This window comes from Phyllostomus hastatus, unplaced genomic scaffold (assembly GCF_019186645.2).
Source record: "Phyllostomus hastatus isolate PE091 unplaced genomic scaffold, TTU_PhHast_1.1 phas_contig_80, whole genome shotgun sequence".
Taxonomy (NCBI): domain Eukaryota; kingdom Metazoa; phylum Chordata; class Mammalia; order Chiroptera; family Phyllostomidae; genus Phyllostomus; species Phyllostomus hastatus.
The window spans coordinates 26,940,991-26,960,600 of NW_025333960.1; the positions used below are offsets into that span (position 1 = coordinate 26,940,991).

Sequence of the window (19,610 nt, forward strand, 5' to 3'; positions counted from 1 at the left end):
GTACAGTGTAATAGAAAATGCAATTTTGGTACTCAGAGCTAATCTAGTTTAAATAGGTACTTTTTAAATCAGTCAGCAATCTAGTGCAAAAAGAAAAACCTGTAAAATCTTATATTCAAAGTGCTAACACTATACAAATAACAAGCCTTGCACACAATTAAATCATATTACATGCTATAAAATGAAGGCTCAGTAAGTAAAATAGTTATGTATTTGTATAAACACAGATGAGTATGTACATATACATATGTATATACACTCAGGTACAATAAGCTAAACTTCTTACTTTACCAATGATACTGCTAAATGTATGAATCACTGACCTAATACCTGAATTACCAATTAACTATCTTAGAAGATACATAACATAGTCAACTGATAAAAACTAATCTTAATAGCCAGTTCAAATTATTTTGTTATCCTACAGGCTACAGACTGTTTTATGATTGCAAAGGTTACTAAAGATTAGTAATCCTCAAAATAATTCTTTGATTTTATAGAGGAAAATTTATAAAAAAGATGGTTTGTGCTCAAAACAAGGGCAAGAGTTATTTAACTGCATATTGTAAATGTCACTGAGACATCAGAAAACTGTAAAACAGAAGATTAATTTGATACACATCTTGAACCAAAAGTCAAAGTAAACTCTAAAGCCTTTTGGAATAGAATTGGTTTGTCTTATTTTACAAGAACTTATTTTTAAAGTAAGTTATTCACATACCCAAAGATAAAAGAGCTATAGCAAATTATTAATAAAGAATAGTAAAGAAAACACAAAGAAATATTTGCATGTTTTTGAGGTGATAGAAAACATCAAGGCTAAAATACAAAGTGACAAAAGAGTGAAAAGTGAAAAACGAAGTGCCTTTAAGGCTTTAAGCAACAGCCAGGAAGTGAAAAGTTAGGAGGAAAACTGGGAAAAAGTGAAAAAATAAGAAATAATTGTGTATAAAGTAAGAAATAACACCTTAGACCTATAGGTGTAAAGTGGCAAGCACCTTTGTACAAAGACTGTACTAAAAGAGATTTATAGTGAAGGAAAAGTTCGGGTAAGCATTTGAAATCTAACATTAAGTGACTCAGCTGTTGAATATAACTCTGAAATAAAAGGTACAGTTAAATGTTTCATTAGCAAGTTTTTTTTTTAAGATTTTATTTATTTATTTTTAGAGAGGGAAGGGAGGGACAGAGAGAGAAAGAGGGAAACATCAACGTGCAGTTGCTGGGGGCTGTGTCCTGCAACCCAGGCATGTGCCCTGACTGCGAATCGAACCTGACGCTTTCTTTGGTTTGCAGTCCACGCTCAATCCACTGAGCTACGCCAGCCAGGGCTTCATTAGCAAGTTTTTACTTTCTGCTCTAGCTGGTGTGGCTCAGTGGACTGAGTGCCTGCCTGTGAGCCACTGTGAGCCAAAAGTTCGCTGGTTCAATTACCAGTCAGGGCACATGCCTGGGTTGGGGGCCAGGTCCCCAGTTGTGAGCATGTGAAAGGTCCCCCGACTCTCTTTCTCTTCCCCCCCTTTCTCCCTCTCTTCTCCTCTCCCTAAAAATAAATAAATAAAACCTTTAAAATAAATAAAATTTTACTTTCTTAGATGACAAGTGTATCTAAAATTTACATGCCCAAATTAAAGTTAAATCACTTAATTAAAAATGTTCTTAATTAAAATGGAAAGCTTACCTCTGTTCATCTCCTGCACTTACATCATGTAAAAGTACGTAATATTTAAGTGTATTTGGTATAAACCACTTGGGGTAGGTATAGTCACTGTTGTGCTGAATTCGATGCTGTTCTTGTGACAACTTTGAAAACTGTTCCACAGGCTCAGCTTCACTAGACGATGCTACCAACATACCTTGTAAACCATATTATTAAGGTAATAATCACTTATCACTCGAATGATAAAATTATCCTATTAAAATAAATTTAGGAAGACATTCTCTGAGCTAAAAAAATTCTGATTTCACAGGTTTTCACAGCAAGCACAAGATAATTTCTCCAGCACTTCTTAGTAATTCAAGGTTCTAAATCTTGTTTAGATTTTTTGTTGACAGTTTTTAGGTTATTTACATTACCAATACAGAAGTCCAAGGAAATAAAAATGGACACCAAAATTGTACAGCTATCAACATATCAAATAATTTTGCTGAACCTTGCTCCCCTCCATTCCATTTCCCTGCAATTTCATACTCTATCCTACCTCTTTTCTTTGTAACCTCATTAAAAAAACCATTAACTGTCAAAAGAGGTTAGCTGCTATAAAACAGGTTACTAAAACACTAGAAAACTGTTTTTAAATATGAGCTTTTACAACAGCATTTAATTCTGAGGCAATCATCACAAGGAGTTACCACTGGCAGTCTTTATATTGTCTTTCTAAAATGGCTAAAAACTTACTAAGTATACACTACTTGAGTTGAAGGATTAAAAAAATAATAAGCAAGCCCTCAATATCCTTATTTTGTAATTAAAAAAATCCTGTATCTAGGATGCCACTTGACAAAACAACAATAATGAAAACTTGAAGAATCATCAATAGAAAAAATTTCTCCCTTCTCTATATCCTTTCAACAGTTTTGCCTTCATATAACTACTTCTGAAATTAGTAACTTCCAAAACATTTGATTTTAAAAGAACACAAACATCAAAGGATACATGCTAAATAGTGGTTCAGAAATTCATGATCTGATGCTGGCATCGACTGAAGGAAGGTCTCTCTGTAAGACTCAAACCATGGAGTAGTAGCTAAAATGAACCATATACAAACAGTTCAAATTTCTCAATACCCTCAGTTTACAAGAGATAAAATTTCAAGTCCATAATCCTTAAACTCATAAGATAGCAATTTCTAGCAATAAACAAGCATTTTTAACTTGTTCTTAAAGATATAAAGTATTTTCACCTGTGCTTTAATATACACATATAATGACATGTGTGTATATAAATAAAGCCATATACACAAATATATTCATACATGGAAGAACATATATTTGCAAAATAAAACTGATTTATTACCAAACCTACGCAATAATCCCACAACTTACTTACCTATTAATACTTTATATATTACCTATATGAGTAAAAAGATTTTAAAACTAAAGTTTACCCCCCTGCCACGAGTAGTTCCTTTCTGTAAATATCATTTCAAAACACTGGTTTTCAACTGACAGCAATTTTTACCCCCAGGAAACACTCAGCAAAGTCTGGAGATACTTTGGGTTGTCATGAGTGGGTGCTACTGACATCAAGGCAAAGAGTTAGGAATGATGCAAAACATCCTTCGATAAACAGAACAAGACAACCCCCCACAGGAAAGAATTATTTGGCTCAATGTCAATAGTGGCAAGGCTAACAATTACTTTACAATTTGATTATATTTGAGTGTGATAGTAACAAAATCTCTTTAAATGGAATTTCAAAGCATGCTTATAATCAAATGTAAAGATGTATGTTTTCACTTTTTGTACACGTGTATATTACACATTTCTTAAAATCTCTTGCTCCATGTTAATAATTTTACAATTATTCTAACATTTTTAATTTTGAACTTAAACTTAGTCATTTCACTAGGTTTAAGCATATTATCTAAATCAGTTTTACTAAAAGGACATTCTATTTCTGGCTACTTATGCTGATTACCAAGTCTTACTGTATTTTTTGTTTTCATATTAATCACTAAATATAGCAAAGAGATTTCCTGTTTATATGATAATATTACATTAAATGACTGGGAAGTTTATAGGAAAAAAAGGTGTTGTTTGACCAAATAGCGTATTTAACCTGGTACCATATACACACAAAATTTTACAACACATGCCTTACAAGAATAACCCATATATTGTTTAGAAGGGCTATGAGTGTAACAATTTCATGTTCATTGCTATATAACAAAAACATATCCAGAAATATTACAGTCTATATGAAAAGTGGCAAAAATCTGAGAATAAATGACACAGACTAGTCTGTTATCTACTATGCAAAATCAATTTTCTTACCAATCAACAAATACATCTTTCCCCCAATCTGTCAAAATTAGTCTGTCTAGAAAATTAATGCATATTTTCATTTAGTACCAATGACAAGAAAAGAAAGGATAGGATTTGTTTCATGGTGTGCTCAAGAGTTCTAAATAAACAATTAGATCTTCCAAAATAGCTATTTGCTGCAAAACTATCTGAAATAAAAGAATAGAAAAGCATTAAGTCCATCAAAAGAGGACATTCATTAAGTGGACGTACTATGCAGCTGTAAGAGAAAGGAGAAAATCTCTAGACATTACAAAAAGTGCTTTCTAAAATATACTGGTAAGGGAAAAAAAATAAAGACACAGCAGAAAAATATGCACTTTTGTGTAAGAAGGGGAAAAAAAGAACCACACAGGTAATATTTGATTACATTGTCATAAAAGTAACAGAAGGACAAATCTAATTAGAGACGAGAAAGGGGGTGAGGGGCATTGACAGAAGCTGCACCTCACTGAATGTAACTTGTTTTATAGTTTCAACTTTGGAATTATAAAAATGTCCACATAATTAAAAATAAAATTAAATCAAAAAGAACAGGCAGGTATACACACATGTATGTGTTCTTAAGTTGAAATAATACTTTCTAAATACTGGTAGAAGACACTATACCATATTCTTAATTGGGTACTCAAGAATATGAGGAACAAAGGAAAAATTTTAAAATACATATGGCAGAAGTGGGTTTTATCTTTCAGAGTGGTCACATTAAGGTTAGTATGGTAACTTTTCCCTTTAGCCTCCTATTTTCTTAAGGGGCTAATTAAGAAAACAGTATGGAATTTCCTCAGAAAACTAAAAATGGAACTGCCTTTTGACCTGGCAATTTCACTGCTGGGATTATACCCTAAGAATCCTGAAACACCAATTCAAAAGAATTTATGCAGCCCAATGTTCACAGCAGCACAATTTACAATAGCCAAGTGTTGGAAGCAACCTAGGTGCCCATCAGTAAACAAGTGGATCAAAAAACTGTGGTACATTTACACAACAGAATACTACACAACAGAAAGAATGAACTCCTACCCTTTGTGACAGCACGAATGGGTCTGAAGAGCCTTATGCTAAGTGAAATAAGCCAGCCAGTGAAAAACAAATACATATGATTTCACCAATAAGTGGAACATAATCAACAAATCAAACAAGCAAGCAAAATATAACTAAGAATATTGAAATGAAGAACTGACAGTAACCAGAGGGAAGGGAAGAGGGTGATAACGGGGGAAAGGGGAAGGGTTGTCAAGGAACACCTGTATGAAGGACACAAAGACAAAGCCAAAAGGGAGTAGGATCAAGGGTGGGAGGTAGGGATGGGTGGGGCAGGGGGGTGGGGAGTGGCAAGGGGAAAATGGAGACAAATGTACTTGAACAACAATTTTAAAAAGTCCTCCTTCAGTTATTTTACAAGCCAATAAATCAAGAGCATCCTTCCGTTTTTTTTCAAATGACACTCTTACAGAAAGTGGAAAAATAGTAGTCCTTAAATGTTTTATATAACGGAAGATTTCAACACTTAGTGACAATTACCTCCCTTTAGAAACTCTCTTGTACTTCTGGGATAAAATCAGTATTTTGCCCATATCCCTTTCCATTTCTACATATTCCTTCTTTGGAATTGAACAGCAACCATGTGTCCTACCAGTCTCTATGCAGAACGTATTTTGTCTTGGTAAAGAAGGGTAAGGAAGAGAACTAATGGCCAAAAGACGACCATGTGTGGGAACTGCCCTGCCTGGTTTCAGAAGCTGTAACCCCCCATGGCTAAGGCTGAGTAAAGGACCTTGGGACCATAAGCCACTAAGGAGACAAAGCTTATCTCCCTAGCAGGGACACCACCTCTGCCCATTCTTACTTCACCCTGCTTGGCCCCGGGAGGATGAATGGTTAGTCAGTGACAGGAAAGATTCCTCAAGGGAGGGATGACCTAAGACAGGCATGGTCATGAAGGGGGCCTCAGAGAAGGACTTGGGGGGGCTATAGAAAACAGGGGTGATGGACCCTCACCCCTCAGCTTTGACATAGCCTGAGTCCTCATTCTGTCTGCAAGAAGTCTCCTAATCTCTTGGCTGCCTTACTTCCCCTGCCTGACTTAAGCCTGAAACAATGCTGGAGGTGGGTGCGGCCCAGGGCAGGAACAGGGCGTTCCCTGGGGCAATCAGGCCTAAGAAAGAATGCATAAAATCCTGTGAATCCTGCTTTGCTAAGAATGTCCTCAATTTTCTGATAAGGGTCCAAGCATGAAATGAGTTTGTTCCCCAAAGTTTTATAGCCCTTTAGCTAACTGACCCTGACTCAGAATAAGCCCTCATAGTTCTCTGAATGTTATCTATTGTTTGATCCTTACTGCCTGACAATGACTGATGAGCTTTACCTGTATTCCTGGGCAAACGGAACCCAATACAAGCCCACTGAGGAGCAGGCTCCTGGCCCTTCTCCTTCAAGAGATCATGGAGACCTTTCCTCCCCAAGCAGATCATGTCTTGGTAGACTTATTTTCATCCACAACAGCCGGGGGACTCTGCTGGACAAAACTCCCCCACAATAATGCTCTATCCTCCAATTCCCCCTTCTTTGTTCCCTTCTTAGTGCCAGTAATTTGGTACACAATGTATTAATGGTCCCAATAAATATCTAACAAGAGCTACAGCAGTGTGCTAAACCTAGAGCAACTCTGGTCTTCATCCTACTGAAACCAAAGTAGTAACCCCAAATATTCAGGTAAAAGAGACCGAATATTCTAAATATAAACATCACATGTAAATCACATATTTTCCCTTCCTAATCATTCACAAAAGCTTAAAGTGCCAGAAAATCACAGTCAGACTAAGAAATATTAACATATTACAAATAACGTTGGTACTTATTACAATGCAACTTTAGATAAATAGTAGATACACCAAAACTTAATACAGAGTGAGGCACTTAATACAGAGTGGGGCAAAAGTAGGTTTACAGTTGTGAGTACACTGAAGTTTATGCTTTATATTATTATTTTTGTATTTTTTCCATACAAACAACTGAAAACCTACATTTGCCTCACTCTGTATTAAAACATCCAAGGAAAGGAAAGGAATTAAATAAGTAAATGTATATTACTTAGATAAATGTACAGACTCAAAGTAAAAAAATATTTGACACTAAATTCTGGGATTATCAGAAAATATGGTTTAATACAGAGGATCTTAGAACACAAGAGCCACAATAAACTAAATCAAAACTCATAAAATTTAACATTTTGCAAGTCATAAAAGATCTCAGATAATATGAAGAACTAAGAAATACTAACATATTTTAACAACACCCATAGTAACTATTCCTGAGGGGACTACTTCTAATCAAGTGTTTTCAGAAAACTCAGCAAAAATTAAAGTATTCCAAAGAGAGTCATGATTGTATATGCCCAACTTTTAGATTCTTCAGACACCACAGTGGAAGATTTTAAAAAATAAATTATCCTCTTTTCAAACTATATGCCTTTGAACTTACAATATAGCAGGGGGAAAAAATTAGTCATTGTCATTTAACCATCTGAATCTAACTGGCCCTGGATATTTTAAATTCACATTACAATTACTTAAAGAATTAAGAATAAAGGAATGGTAAAAAAAACTTTAAACAAATTTTAGTAAGAATTTAAACACAGCAAACTCCAATTGTATTCCATATCTTCCTGGTTTTAAAAGTATATGCCTTAATTAGGCAACATTCTTTGAATGCAACTAACTGTCCATTGATGCATGTCCAACTGTCATGAACAAACCTGGAACACATTCATTGTGTGAATACTGGTTCCATATTGAAATACATCTGTTGGGAACTGCCCTGGCTGGTATCAGAAGCTGTAACCCCTGCCAAGGCTAAGGCTGTGGGAGTGGCCTTGGACCATAAGCCAGCAAGGAGACAAAAGCTTATCTCCCTGGTAGGAGCGCTGCTTCTGCTGCTTTATTCTAACTGAACCCCAATGCTTGGTCGGTTAGCCAATGACGGGTAAGATTCCCCAAGGGGGGAACGACCTAAGACAGGCACAATCACATGGGAGGCCCCCAAGGAAGGACTTTGGGGGCTACAGCAAAAGGGGGTGATGGACCCTCGCTCCTAGACTTTGACATAGCCTGAGTTCTCATTGTCTGGGAGAAAATCTCCTTATCTCTTGGTTGCCTTAGTTCCCTTGCTCCACCTAAGCCTGAAACAATGACAGGGTGGTGCAGCTGTGTGTTGAAAAGGGCGGATTCTCCGGGTGATCAGGCCTAAGAAAGAATATGTAAAATCCCGTGAAACCTGCTTTGTTTAGAATGCTCTCAGTTGAATGATAAGGGTCCAAGGAAGAAGTAAGTTTGTTCCTTAAAGTTTTGCAGCTCTTTGACCCTGACTCAAAATAGGCCCTCATACTTCCTTGTTATCTTTTGTTTGTCCTTACTTCCTCACAATGAGTAATGACCTTTACTTGAATTCTTATGCAAACGAAACCAATAAAAAGCCTCTCCGGAGGGGGAACGGCCCTCTCCCCAGCAGAGATAGTGGCCATTCCATTCCTACTTCCCCACAGGACCTGGCTATCTCTGTGTATGTTTTTCTCGAGTGTTGACGAGCCATCCACAGCGTTCGCGGTCACTGCCAGCCAATGATCACGTCACATCTCTAATAAATTCTAGCTTACCATTACTTCTGGTTCTTCTTGTACTTGCATAGTCAAGGTACAACATTTTGGAAAAAACTGATGGCTTATAATTTTGTTGAAGAGAAAAATGTCATCTTATTTGCTCCATCACTAAAAATCATTTTCATATTTTTAGACTTAATAGCAAATAGTACATTGAATCCAATGAATTTTTATTTCTACCTCATCTAATTCTTTCCAATCATCTTTATACACATGCCTGCCTTCAGCATTTGTCACTTACAAACTGTATCAAGCAAATTTTGTTAAAAAATCACCAGAAAAGATGATGTCCTATAACAAAATGAAGTGGTCTAGGTTCCTGTCTCAAAATATTATGTGAAATCCCTCCTATTAAATTACTGACTAGCTAGATGAAAATGCTGTATTTAATTTTTCTTCTTAGAAATACACTGCTCAGTTATTAATTTTTGAGGTTGAGAAAATTTGGATTAGATATCGTTATCTAAAGATTCATAAGGCGGACTTTCTGTACATGATCAATTTGATCACTAGGGCTAGGCTGTCCAATAGGTAGGTAGCCAGTAGCAGGCACCTGAAATGTGGCTTATCTGAATAGAGACGTGATCTAGGTGTAAAATACACATAGGGTTTCAAACACAGTACAAAAAATACATAATTTTCTATTGATTACATGTTGAAATGATAATATTTTGTATAGTCTGGGTTGAGTAAAACAGAATATTAAAATTAATTTCACCTCTTTTTTGTATTTTTATTGTAGCTACAGAATATTAAAAACTATGTAAGTGCCCTGGCTGGTGTAGGTTCAGTGGACTGAGCACGGGCTGAGAACGAAAGGGTCGCTGGTTCAATTCCCAGTCAGGGCACATGCCTGGGTTGCAGGCTAGGTCCCCAGTAGGGGGTGCATGAGAGACAACCACACCCTGATGTTTCTCTCCCTCTCTTGCTCCCTCCCTTCCCCTCTCTCTAAAAATAAACAAAACCTTTAAAAAAAAAACTACATGAGTGGCTCACATATATTTTCAAATGGACAGTGCTATGCTAGAATGCTGCTGTTTCACTTCATTCATCTTCTTATTTCTCTAATAATCATGAAAAATTGTGTCTCCTACTGTCGGATTTCTTTGCCAATATGGACTAAAATTAAAAAGTTCTCTACTCTCAACTGTGTTCAATAAAAGAAAAAAATGAAAACAACGATCTGGCAAGTAGAAAATCTTACTAAGAGGCTACTGGAAGCTTGAGAGACTAGAGCAAGAGATACAAAGAACTCTGAGCAAGTTGTTTTTAAAAAGGCAATTACACATCTTGGGGAGAAGAAAGTGCAGCCCTGGCTAGTCTGGCTTGAGCACAGGCCTGAGAACTGAAAGGTCACACATTCAATTCCAGGTCAGGAAAAATGCCTGGGTTGTAGGGCATTTGGGGGCATTTGGGAAGCAACCAGTAGATGTATCTCTTTCACACTGACATTTTATCTCCCTCTTTTTCTCCCTCACTTCCCATGTCTCAATCAAGCAATCAATCAAGTGCTGTGTAAGAATGGACTGAGCCCAATACTTGGCTCAGTGATAAAAAGGTGAGTAATATTTAATCATAATATTGAAAAAAGTGATTAGTAACCAAAAATTATGAAAACTACATTAGAGATGGGGAAAAGACGAAGAGGAATAATTAAGCTAAATCTTCATCAATTAAAATAAGAAAATAATGAATAAATTTAAAATTGATTAAACCATAGAAAGCCATATGAAAATATTACTTAGAAACACAAATTAAGTATCAGAGGAAACCCCTAAAAGAATGGGTTGGGTGGGGGCACAGGGCACAGATCATTGCTGTTTTTTCTTTAGAGTCTTTTTAGCATTGTATCTATGTGCATGTATCATTTCAATAAATTAAAAGTTTTAAAAATAAAAGGTATTATGAGCTCTGGAAGTTAGGAAGATACTTGCAGCATAAAAATTTTTTTATTTACTTTTAAAATATGATCGTTAATCCCTCTCTTTGCCCCCTTAGCACTTTGGCATTTTGGATATGCCGTATCCTTATTATAATATATTGTGATTAAAAGGTATTGCAGATAAGAATGTATTGTGACTGTTGATTTACATGTTTGTCTCCCCACCAGACTATAAACTCATACAACATGTCTTATTCTACTTTACATCTCAATTCAAAGCATAGAGTAGGAATCAATAAATATTTGTTACATGAGTAACAAAAATGTTAAAGACCCTATTTATAAAACAGAATCACAGGATTTAAGGTCTAGGAGACACCTTTGAGAAACAATGGAGCCAAATTTTCTCTGGTTTCCAAAGAATGAAACCAAGTATGAGTAAGTGACGTACTCAAGTTATCCAATTAACTAATGGCTATGGTAGTAAAAAAACTTGGGATACTCTGGCATTTGTTCACTGCTGTTCACACTTCTACATTAATTTCCTATTGAGAACAGGAAAATAGAGCAAATTCCATCACTTTCTTTCATAAAATCCAAAATTTTAAAAACATATTATGCCAATAACTGCTTAAAATATATATCTTGAAATTCATATTCTTTGGATGTGAAAAGACAACCATAATATTCTAAACTTAAAATTACCAAGTTAACTTCTCTTACTGGAATTAAAATTAGTAACATAAAAAGAAAAATTATGAACATTTAAAATAAAATAATTCTACAGATATTTCTAACTATACAAGTACAACCAACAAACTTCATGATTTAAAACACACTACTTGCCCTGGCTAGCGTACCTCAGTGGATTGGGCGCGGGGTGCGAACCAAAGCATCACAGGTTCGATTCCCAGTCAGGGCACATGCCTGGGTTGCAGGCCACAGCCCCCAGCAACCGCACATTGATGTTTCTCTTTCTCTTTCTCCCTCCCTTCCCTCTCTAAAAGTAAATAAATAAAAAATCTTAAAAAAAAAGTCAAATTTGTTGGAAAAAAATAAAACACACTACTTAAGTTTTCTCAGTATATTTAGGAAAATCTTTTTAATTGTTCTAGTTATAGACAATGATGAACTTCTTCTATTTGCTTTTTTAAATATTTTATTTATTTATTTTTTAGAGAGGGAAGGGAGGGAGAAAGAGAGAGAGAGAAACATCAATGTGCGGTTGCTGGGGATTATGGCCTGCAACCCAGGAATGTACCCTGGCTGGGAATCGAACCTGGGACACTTTGGTTCCCAGCCCACACTCAATCCACTGAGCTACACCAGCCAGGGCCTGAAAAATCTTTAAATATACAATTGTTTTAAATATGTTAAAATATTACATGAGAAATTATAATGACCTAAAAAGATTATTTCATTAGGCTGCTGAAATATCCTGATAGACAATGCACTTTTAATTTTTTCCCTCTAAAAATCTATCCCATGTCCTTCTCTATTAAGCTTTTTCATACCATACCAAATACTGCTCACTATACATATTATTATTTGACCTACCAATCTGATCATGAAAATATTATTCAAATTAGATTAAGAAGCACTCAGAAAATATTTACTCATATAGTATATACATTCCCTCCACTTAACACTAAGAAAAATAAAAAAAATAATAATGTTCACTTTTTAAATTTAACTATAGTGTTACTTATATCACAAAAGAATGTTTTTTTCATCTACTGTTCTTTCATTCAAGAAATGTTTATTATATACACGTTCTAAGCATTACCTTAGGTACTAGAAATAAAATAAAGAGCCAAAGTTCCTGCCCTAATGGAGCGTCTATTTGCTTTACAAGTACACCTATAAAAACAATTTTATTATAAAAAAATAAAATAAAATCGTCTAATTCATAGTTTGAATTCCTACTCACTTGATTATAACCTCCTTAAAAGTAGTAACTTTTTTTCAACATGTGTTCCCAATCTATCATTCAGTAAGCACTTAAGTGTTACATGATTTCCAAGTCACGGAATTACTTTTTCCAAAAAAAGAAAAATTCCTTTAAAAAGTAATAGTAAACCTTAATACATACCACTGATGTTGAGGTCATAATCTCCTGCTGTAATCACATTAGCTACTAATCCTTCTGCAGGCTGGCTGCAAGAAACAACATCACTCAAAAGCTTCCGAATGGCTCCAGGATGAGGCGGTTGGGTGACAATGTTGCTTACTGCTATCTTCAAATTTTTAATTATGTGAAGCTGATTATTAGGATCTCTCATATGAACTTAAAAAAAAAGGAAAAAACCTTGAAATTAATTCTATACAATTCATGATAACCCAGTCAACAATAGTAAAAAATTGGGTTACTCGTTTACAAAGAAGATGACCAAATCAGAAACCAGAAATTCTAAGTGGAACCATCTTCCATAAATGCAAATGACTTACATTCCCTTACAACCAAAAGGGCTAGCCAGACAGTCTGAACTTCTCACGCAATGCTAGTATTCATGTCCCTACAGTATATGTATTTTCCATCCTCCTGTTTGGGGTTGCCAGGAACCAACCACCACCATCCATACCACGTCTCTAATTCTCATCTCACCCTAAGGCTGGTCCAGGGCAGTGTGAAATCTGTAGTACCAACACTGAAAATAGTAAAGGGCTTCGAAGAAAGGGGAATTAAATGCTAAATTGAGGATTCCTCTACTTCTCCTAGTATGCCACCTGCATTCTCAGCCACTACTAATCCTCTATCATGAAAATCAAACCCCACTCTGACATGGGATGTTGATAGTGGGGAAGTAATGAAACAAAGGTATGAGGGAACTCTCCATACTTTCTGCTCAATTTTGCTGTGAACCTAAAAGTGTCCTAAAAATATAAAGGCTATTAAAAAAAATTAACACCCAAATCCCTTCTCTCATCCCACTACCTCCTGCATCTGCCCTGTTGCAGGCCTTGGCACAAGTCTACACAACTTATAACCAGTGGTTCAGAGCCTCAGGACAAGATAGAGGTTCTTAGGAAATTATAACAAAAGAGTACCCACAGTGCACAGTAGGAAATGTGAGCATATGTTTTCATATAAATACAATCAGGCAATTTCCAAGTAGTATTAGAGCAGCCCATTATATTAAGGACTCAATTTTGGAGTCAGACTTTATTTTAAATCCCAACCCACCACTTAATAACTAGGTTACCCTAAATAACTTTTTAACTTTTCCATGCTTTAATTTCCTCACCTATAACATTTCATAGGGTTATTTTAAAGACTTGAGATATTGTTATCTAAGTAAGTGTAAAGCACTGAGCACCATGACTGATACATAACTATATAGTTAAGTGCTCAAAAGGTGATGGAGGCAGCCAGTATTAACATACACTATTTCAAGGACATCAAGGATCATCATCTACAGATGAGAGGCAACTCTGAAAAACTAGCTTTGGGTACCTACTCATAAAAAAAAAAATGACCCTTTTCTTCCCAATGGAAAATGCTTTATACCAAACTTTTAAGGTCAGGCCTGCCAACATTTTAAAAAGTTACATCTCTAAAAACTGTCTTGCTAAATTTCCTGTGTGCTCTCTGTTGATTTCTAAATTTTTAATGTAAAATCATAAATCACACACAAAAATAGTTTTAAAAAACTATATATGGAACGAATGTTCACTTGTATTATAAGTATATGTACAGAAGTACAGATAAAATACAAGCAAATTCCATTATACAGGTTGCCTATGAAGGAAGGAAATTGGCTAAAGAAAGGTAGAAAAGTGATATCAACTGTATCTATAACGTTTGATTTCTTGTTAAAAGAAAAAAGACATAAAACAAATATGACATGGTTAGTATTTGTTGGTTCTGGGTAGTGGAGAGCTGGATGTTTCTTGTATTATCTGCATTCTTCTGTAACTATTTATTTTTTCTAATTTAAAGAAACAGACAGGACTCTTTCCCTAATTAAACTTCCCACCTAGTCTAATTATGAAACAGAGAAACCAAAAAACATGAATATAGTATGGTGCATTTCTGATGTTTAGAAACAAGCATTTTCCATAAAGTTGGTCCTTAATTATTGAATAACATAAGTAGTCACGTGTGTATTAAGCCTCTCACAAAAGTTTAAATTGGTCAGTTATCTTTTAGTATTCCTAAGTGTCAACACAAAAAAGGATACTCTAGTTTTCCCTATACTCAGAGTGGGCTTATCAGTTGGGTAATCCTACTAATAAATTCAGAAATGAGTTTCTAAGTGTGGCAGCCAGCCTCTGAAATAGCCCCCTAGTGATCTCACCATTTCCTGTTATACACACTCTGGTGTAGCCTCCTCCCACATCCCAGGGTTGTGACCAATAGAACATGGCAAAAGCAATGGTATGCCACTTCTGAGACAAGGTTATAAAAGAGTACAGCTTTCATCCTGGGTTCTCTCTCTGATCACTCCCTGTGTAAGCAGCTAACTGCCACATCATGGGGATACCAAGCGAGCCTATGAACAGGCCCACACGGCACAGAACTGAGGTCTCAGGCTAACATCCAGCGAGGACGTGAGACTTGCCATATGAGTGAGCTTGGAAGAAGATCCTCAAGCCCCAGATGACTGCAGCTCTTGCTGACAGCTCCACTGCAGCCTCAACATAGACCCTGAGCCAGAAGATAGATGGAGCCAGAAGCATCCAGCTACGCCACTCCCAGATTCCTGAGAAACTGAGAGATAATAACTGCTTTTAAGGTGCCAAGTTTGGGGTCATTTGTTACATAATAATTGAATAAGTAACACATTGGAGGGTGATTAAGAGAAATGCTCTTAAATCACATGCAAAAAATTCAAAATCTTCAGAACTAAACAGCACGAAAGGTGATTAAGGATCATAGCACATCTCAATTTCAAAGTGAAATTCAAATCTACCATTATCTTACTTCTGCAGGTTACCATACAGTATCTTGCATACTGTATCATGAAGTAATACTTCCCAGTATGTGAAGCTCCATGAAATACTGTTTCCTCAAGAAAATTAAGAGTTGTCTCTGCAAAACTGATTCTATCTTCAAATAAATTTGGGAAATACTGGAATAAGTTCTTAAGTAGTCTCGTTATAACAGATCTTCTCAGAGCTTTTCATATGCTAAAGGACACCGTGACTACCAAATACATGCTATGTTAAGCAAACTTACTTGACCACAAAATTCATTTTTAGAGAACATATAACACATCTGGTGTTCTAGGAAATACATTTTAAAAAATGAAATAGTCTCTTTCATGTTTTTACCCAGCACAAAAATTTTATAAAGAAAACCTCGACTGCTGAAAAAAAATCAAACTTGGACACAAACAACATATATATCTAAATTTTGTAAAGCTGACAAATTTTATTCAAAGTTCAGAACCTGAAAAACTGGGAGGATAATTACCTTGTTAAACCAACATGGTGGGTAAGATTAATGAAGTATTTCTAACTTTTTAAAAGACACTTAAAAGTAGAGACATTAAGTATCCTTTAAAGGTCATTTCCTGGTCTAATTTACCACTTTTGATAGCCCACTCAGAAAATACTCAAAATTCACATAAAATTGCATTCTATTCCTATCTTTTAAATCCCTTAAAAGTATTTTACAATAAATTTTAAAATATACTTTTCAAAAATGAAAGCCAAAGACTTTCAAAAGTGAGTGGTTAAATAAAATTCTCCTTATAAATCTTATAAATATCTAAATGCCAAATTTCTAATGCCACCACCCATGGTCCATGTCCTAATCATCTTAAACTTTAAAATTTATATCAACTCTTACCTCTCCCAAAATGTCATACCCTTGGCTCAAGAATCTAAGACTGCCACACATTTACCATTTGATATGAAAGCCAAAAATCCATTCCCTAGAATTCAAGATCAAGAGTAAGGCATTTTCCCTTACTCTTCTGTACTCCGATAAGGACAGTTTCCTGTTTCCCAACCACTTGTAATTCACAATTTACATCTTTTGCCCATACAATTCTAACCTCACCCCAACCTCAACAGGGAGCACTGGCTATTTTTCCACCAACTCTCTACCTAGCCAGAAAAGTCCAACTCATTACACTCCTTTCCTAAATCTTTCAGTCTACAGAAGGAAATCATAACTGAGTCTCTATTCACTGTGCTGTCCAATACAGGAAGCTCCAGCCACACGTGGCTACCGAGTACCTGAAAGGTCTAGCTCAAACTGAGATGTAATATAAGTGCAAAAGCATACAAAACTTCAAAGACTTAGCCAAAAAAAAAAAAAAAAGTAAAATATCTAATTAAAAGTTTTAATATTGACTTCATATTGAAGTAACGTTTTAGAAATACTGGGTAAAATAAAATCATTAAAACTAATTTCTCCTGTTTCTTTTCACTTCTTAACCCTGTGACTATTAAGTAATTTAAAATTGTATGTGACATTTTATTTCTGCTGGATAACACTGCTGTCTAGTGTGAATAAGTAATTCTAAACATTGCAATGAGATAAGATGACTTAAGTCACATGGCCTGTTTTTAAGTCTTTCCTACATGTAAGATTGTGTACAAGTTAACATCTTTGCCTCAACGTCCTCAAATGTAAAATGATAATACAATTCAAAAAGGACTAAAAGAGAAAAGCTACGGAACACAGGTATCAGGTATTAGTATTAGTATTTATTAACAAACCAGTAAAGACCACTCACACCTTTCAAAGAATTTAAGAATGTAGAGCACTTAGCTGTCCTGTTGACTCAGTACAACCCCGGAGGAGCTAGCTATGGTAGAGACTGAAGAAAATCCAAGAGTTCTTGTAACTGTGTTTGTTCAGCAGATTTCTCTCTCCTCTAAATACATTAGTGAACTTACAAATACTATTCTCCCAAGGAATACACACCTGTGGCATATAAATACATGCATTTACGGCACAGCACCATTTTTTTGCAGAAGTCATCATAACCAAGTGTCACAGTTTTTCACCTGAAACAGGTAGCTCCTCATTAAAAAACATGTTCTTACTGTTGACTTAGTTTTAATCTGAAAAATCAGATTTTAGGACATTTCCTTTCCTATAAATCTAGGTAACTATGTAACTTGTTCTTAACTTTCTTGTCCATTAGGCAGAGGCTGTTTCAGGTTTTACTATGTCTTTAATACTTTATTTTCTTAAGAGGTTAAGTAAAATATCATATACCTCAGAAAATGTTCAAAAAAAATTTAAGTGAAATAATTAAACAAACTTAGATAGAGATGAGCCTCACTGCTGGAAGAATGTAATGTTCAAAACAACTCCGAGAGTCCAGTTTAACAACCAGGGGATAATGATTCCTCTTCTTTACCAAGACCTCCTCGTTCTAAAAGTCAGCATCTGCCTATCCTTACAACTTCCTACTTCTCTCCCTATGGCCGTTGAGGACAGTCCCTTCGCCCTTCTCTGGGGCTCGCAGTTTTTCGTTACAGTAATTACCTAAGAGTCCGGCTTGTTCAAGGATAGCAGTGCCAACAGAAACTGGAGATTTCGACCATGCTGTCTTGACAACCTCACTTAATGGCCCCTCCGCCTGCAACCACCGGAGACACCGCGGGGGCTTCCTGGCCCCAGACGACACTCCACCCGCTCCTTTTTGTAAACATCGCCCTCATCTTCCCTACCCGCCCCTAACTTATTCTCCCAGCCCCGATTTGCTGACGCTCGGTGAAAAAGAGAGAAGACCACATACCCTCGGAAGTGAGGCGAGAGAAGGGCTTAAGCAACTCCGCGAAGCTAAGGTGATTGAGACGAGTGAGCCGCTCGGCTTCGTCGCTGCACAGCGCGGCGACACAGGGGACGAAGGAGTCCGGGATTAGTTCTTGCACTGATTGTACACACTGGGCCATCGCTGAGGCAGAAGCAGCCGAGGCGCACGCCTTCCGGCCCAGTCTCAGAGACAGATCGTGCGGCTGCAGCAGCTACTGCCGCCGCCCGCCGGCCTACCCCGGCCGGGCGGGGCGCCGCAATGAAGCCTTGGGACCAATATAAGGGACAGATTCCGTCTTCTCGGCTCCCAGGGTACACAGCACCGACCCTTCCTCGTCACCGCCGCTCCTCGGCGCTTGCTGCGGCGTCCTCACATTCCAACCATCAGGTGGAGACACCGACAATCTCCACTCAATCCTTCCGAAGGCAAAACCTTGGTCACTGCCCGACCGGAACCGCCATATTGAGGCCGAACCCTGACCCACCGGCACCACTGGTCCCGGCAGCCCCAGCGCTTGCCCCTCACGTGACGGTGTTAAGGGAGGCGATAGGGGCAAGGAAAGAGAGCGTCGGAGAGGGAAGTGAAAAGCAACGGAGGCCGGTCCGGAGGCAAGCGCCGGAAGTGGTGTGACGTAGGTCCCTCCCACGGGGGTGCCCCCTCCCACCGGGCGGGGCTGGAGCGGGGCTATGGTGGGCGGAGCCAGGCGAGGGAGGCACTGGCGCTACACTTAGTTTACCCGCAGCTACTAGGCAAATGCCTAGGAGGTGTGAGGGCTACTGGTCAGGTCCACGACCAAGATGAACCCCATACTAGTAGAAAAGGCACCCATTCGCCTAGCACGCTGACCTGGCTCTTCGGAATCCCAAAGGCTATCTGGAAAACAGTGGGCAAACGATGTGGTTGTTCACGCTGCTTCCTGCCTTCTCTCCTTTCCCTGTCCTTTCCTTGCTCGAGGTAGAGGGTCGAGGAGCACTGCTCACTGGAGAGTGCGTTGCCCCTCCCTCCACACATGCTCACTCACCGCCCTGGTGTTTGGGGGCTTCTGTATAGCTGGTCTGAAAAGGCCACGTATCGTTTGAACCCAGACCGCCTTTTAGAAACAAGACCGCCACGAATGTGAACTCAACCAGAGAACAGAAATGTGCGCTCTTGTGTGTCCTGTGATTAACACTAGTGTTAGAGAAACGACTACCCTACTGCATTTTTGTTGGTCGCAAAGAAAGCGTGTGCCTGCAAACGTCAGAGTCGTCCGTCTGCAACCGCCTCCTTTTTACCCTTTGCTCCATTGTTCACTTCCTAGTGATGGAGGTGAAGGGAGCCAGTA

At 37.4% G+C, this 19,610-nt stretch overlaps 1 protein-coding gene across 4 annotated transcripts in view; it reads right to left on the bottom strand.

The window, feature by feature from the left end:
- Window positions 1-18,441, bottom strand: part of TRAPPC8 (trafficking protein particle complex subunit 8) — an 83,526-nt gene extending 65,085 nt beyond the window's left edge. For 2 of the 4 annotated variants that reach the window (XM_045849653.1, XM_045849652.1), the window contains exons 1-4: window positions 18,269-18,441; window positions 12,658-12,852; window positions 2,657-2,746; window positions 1,682-1,856 (exon numbers count right to left, since the gene is read on the bottom strand). In XM_045849653.1, coding sequence (XP_045705609.1) covers window positions 1,682-1,856; window positions 2,657-2,746; window positions 12,658-12,852; window positions 18,269-18,425 — 617 coding nt within the window. In that variant the 5' untranslated portion in view covers window positions 18,426-18,441. Of the gene's footprint in view, window positions 1-1,681; window positions 1,857-2,656; window positions 2,747-12,657; window positions 12,853-18,268 lie in introns of those variants that run through there. The other 2 variants (XM_045849655.1, XM_045849654.1) reach the window with 1 other exon arrangement.
- Between the last annotated feature and the right edge of the window lie 1,169 nt (window positions 18,442-19,610).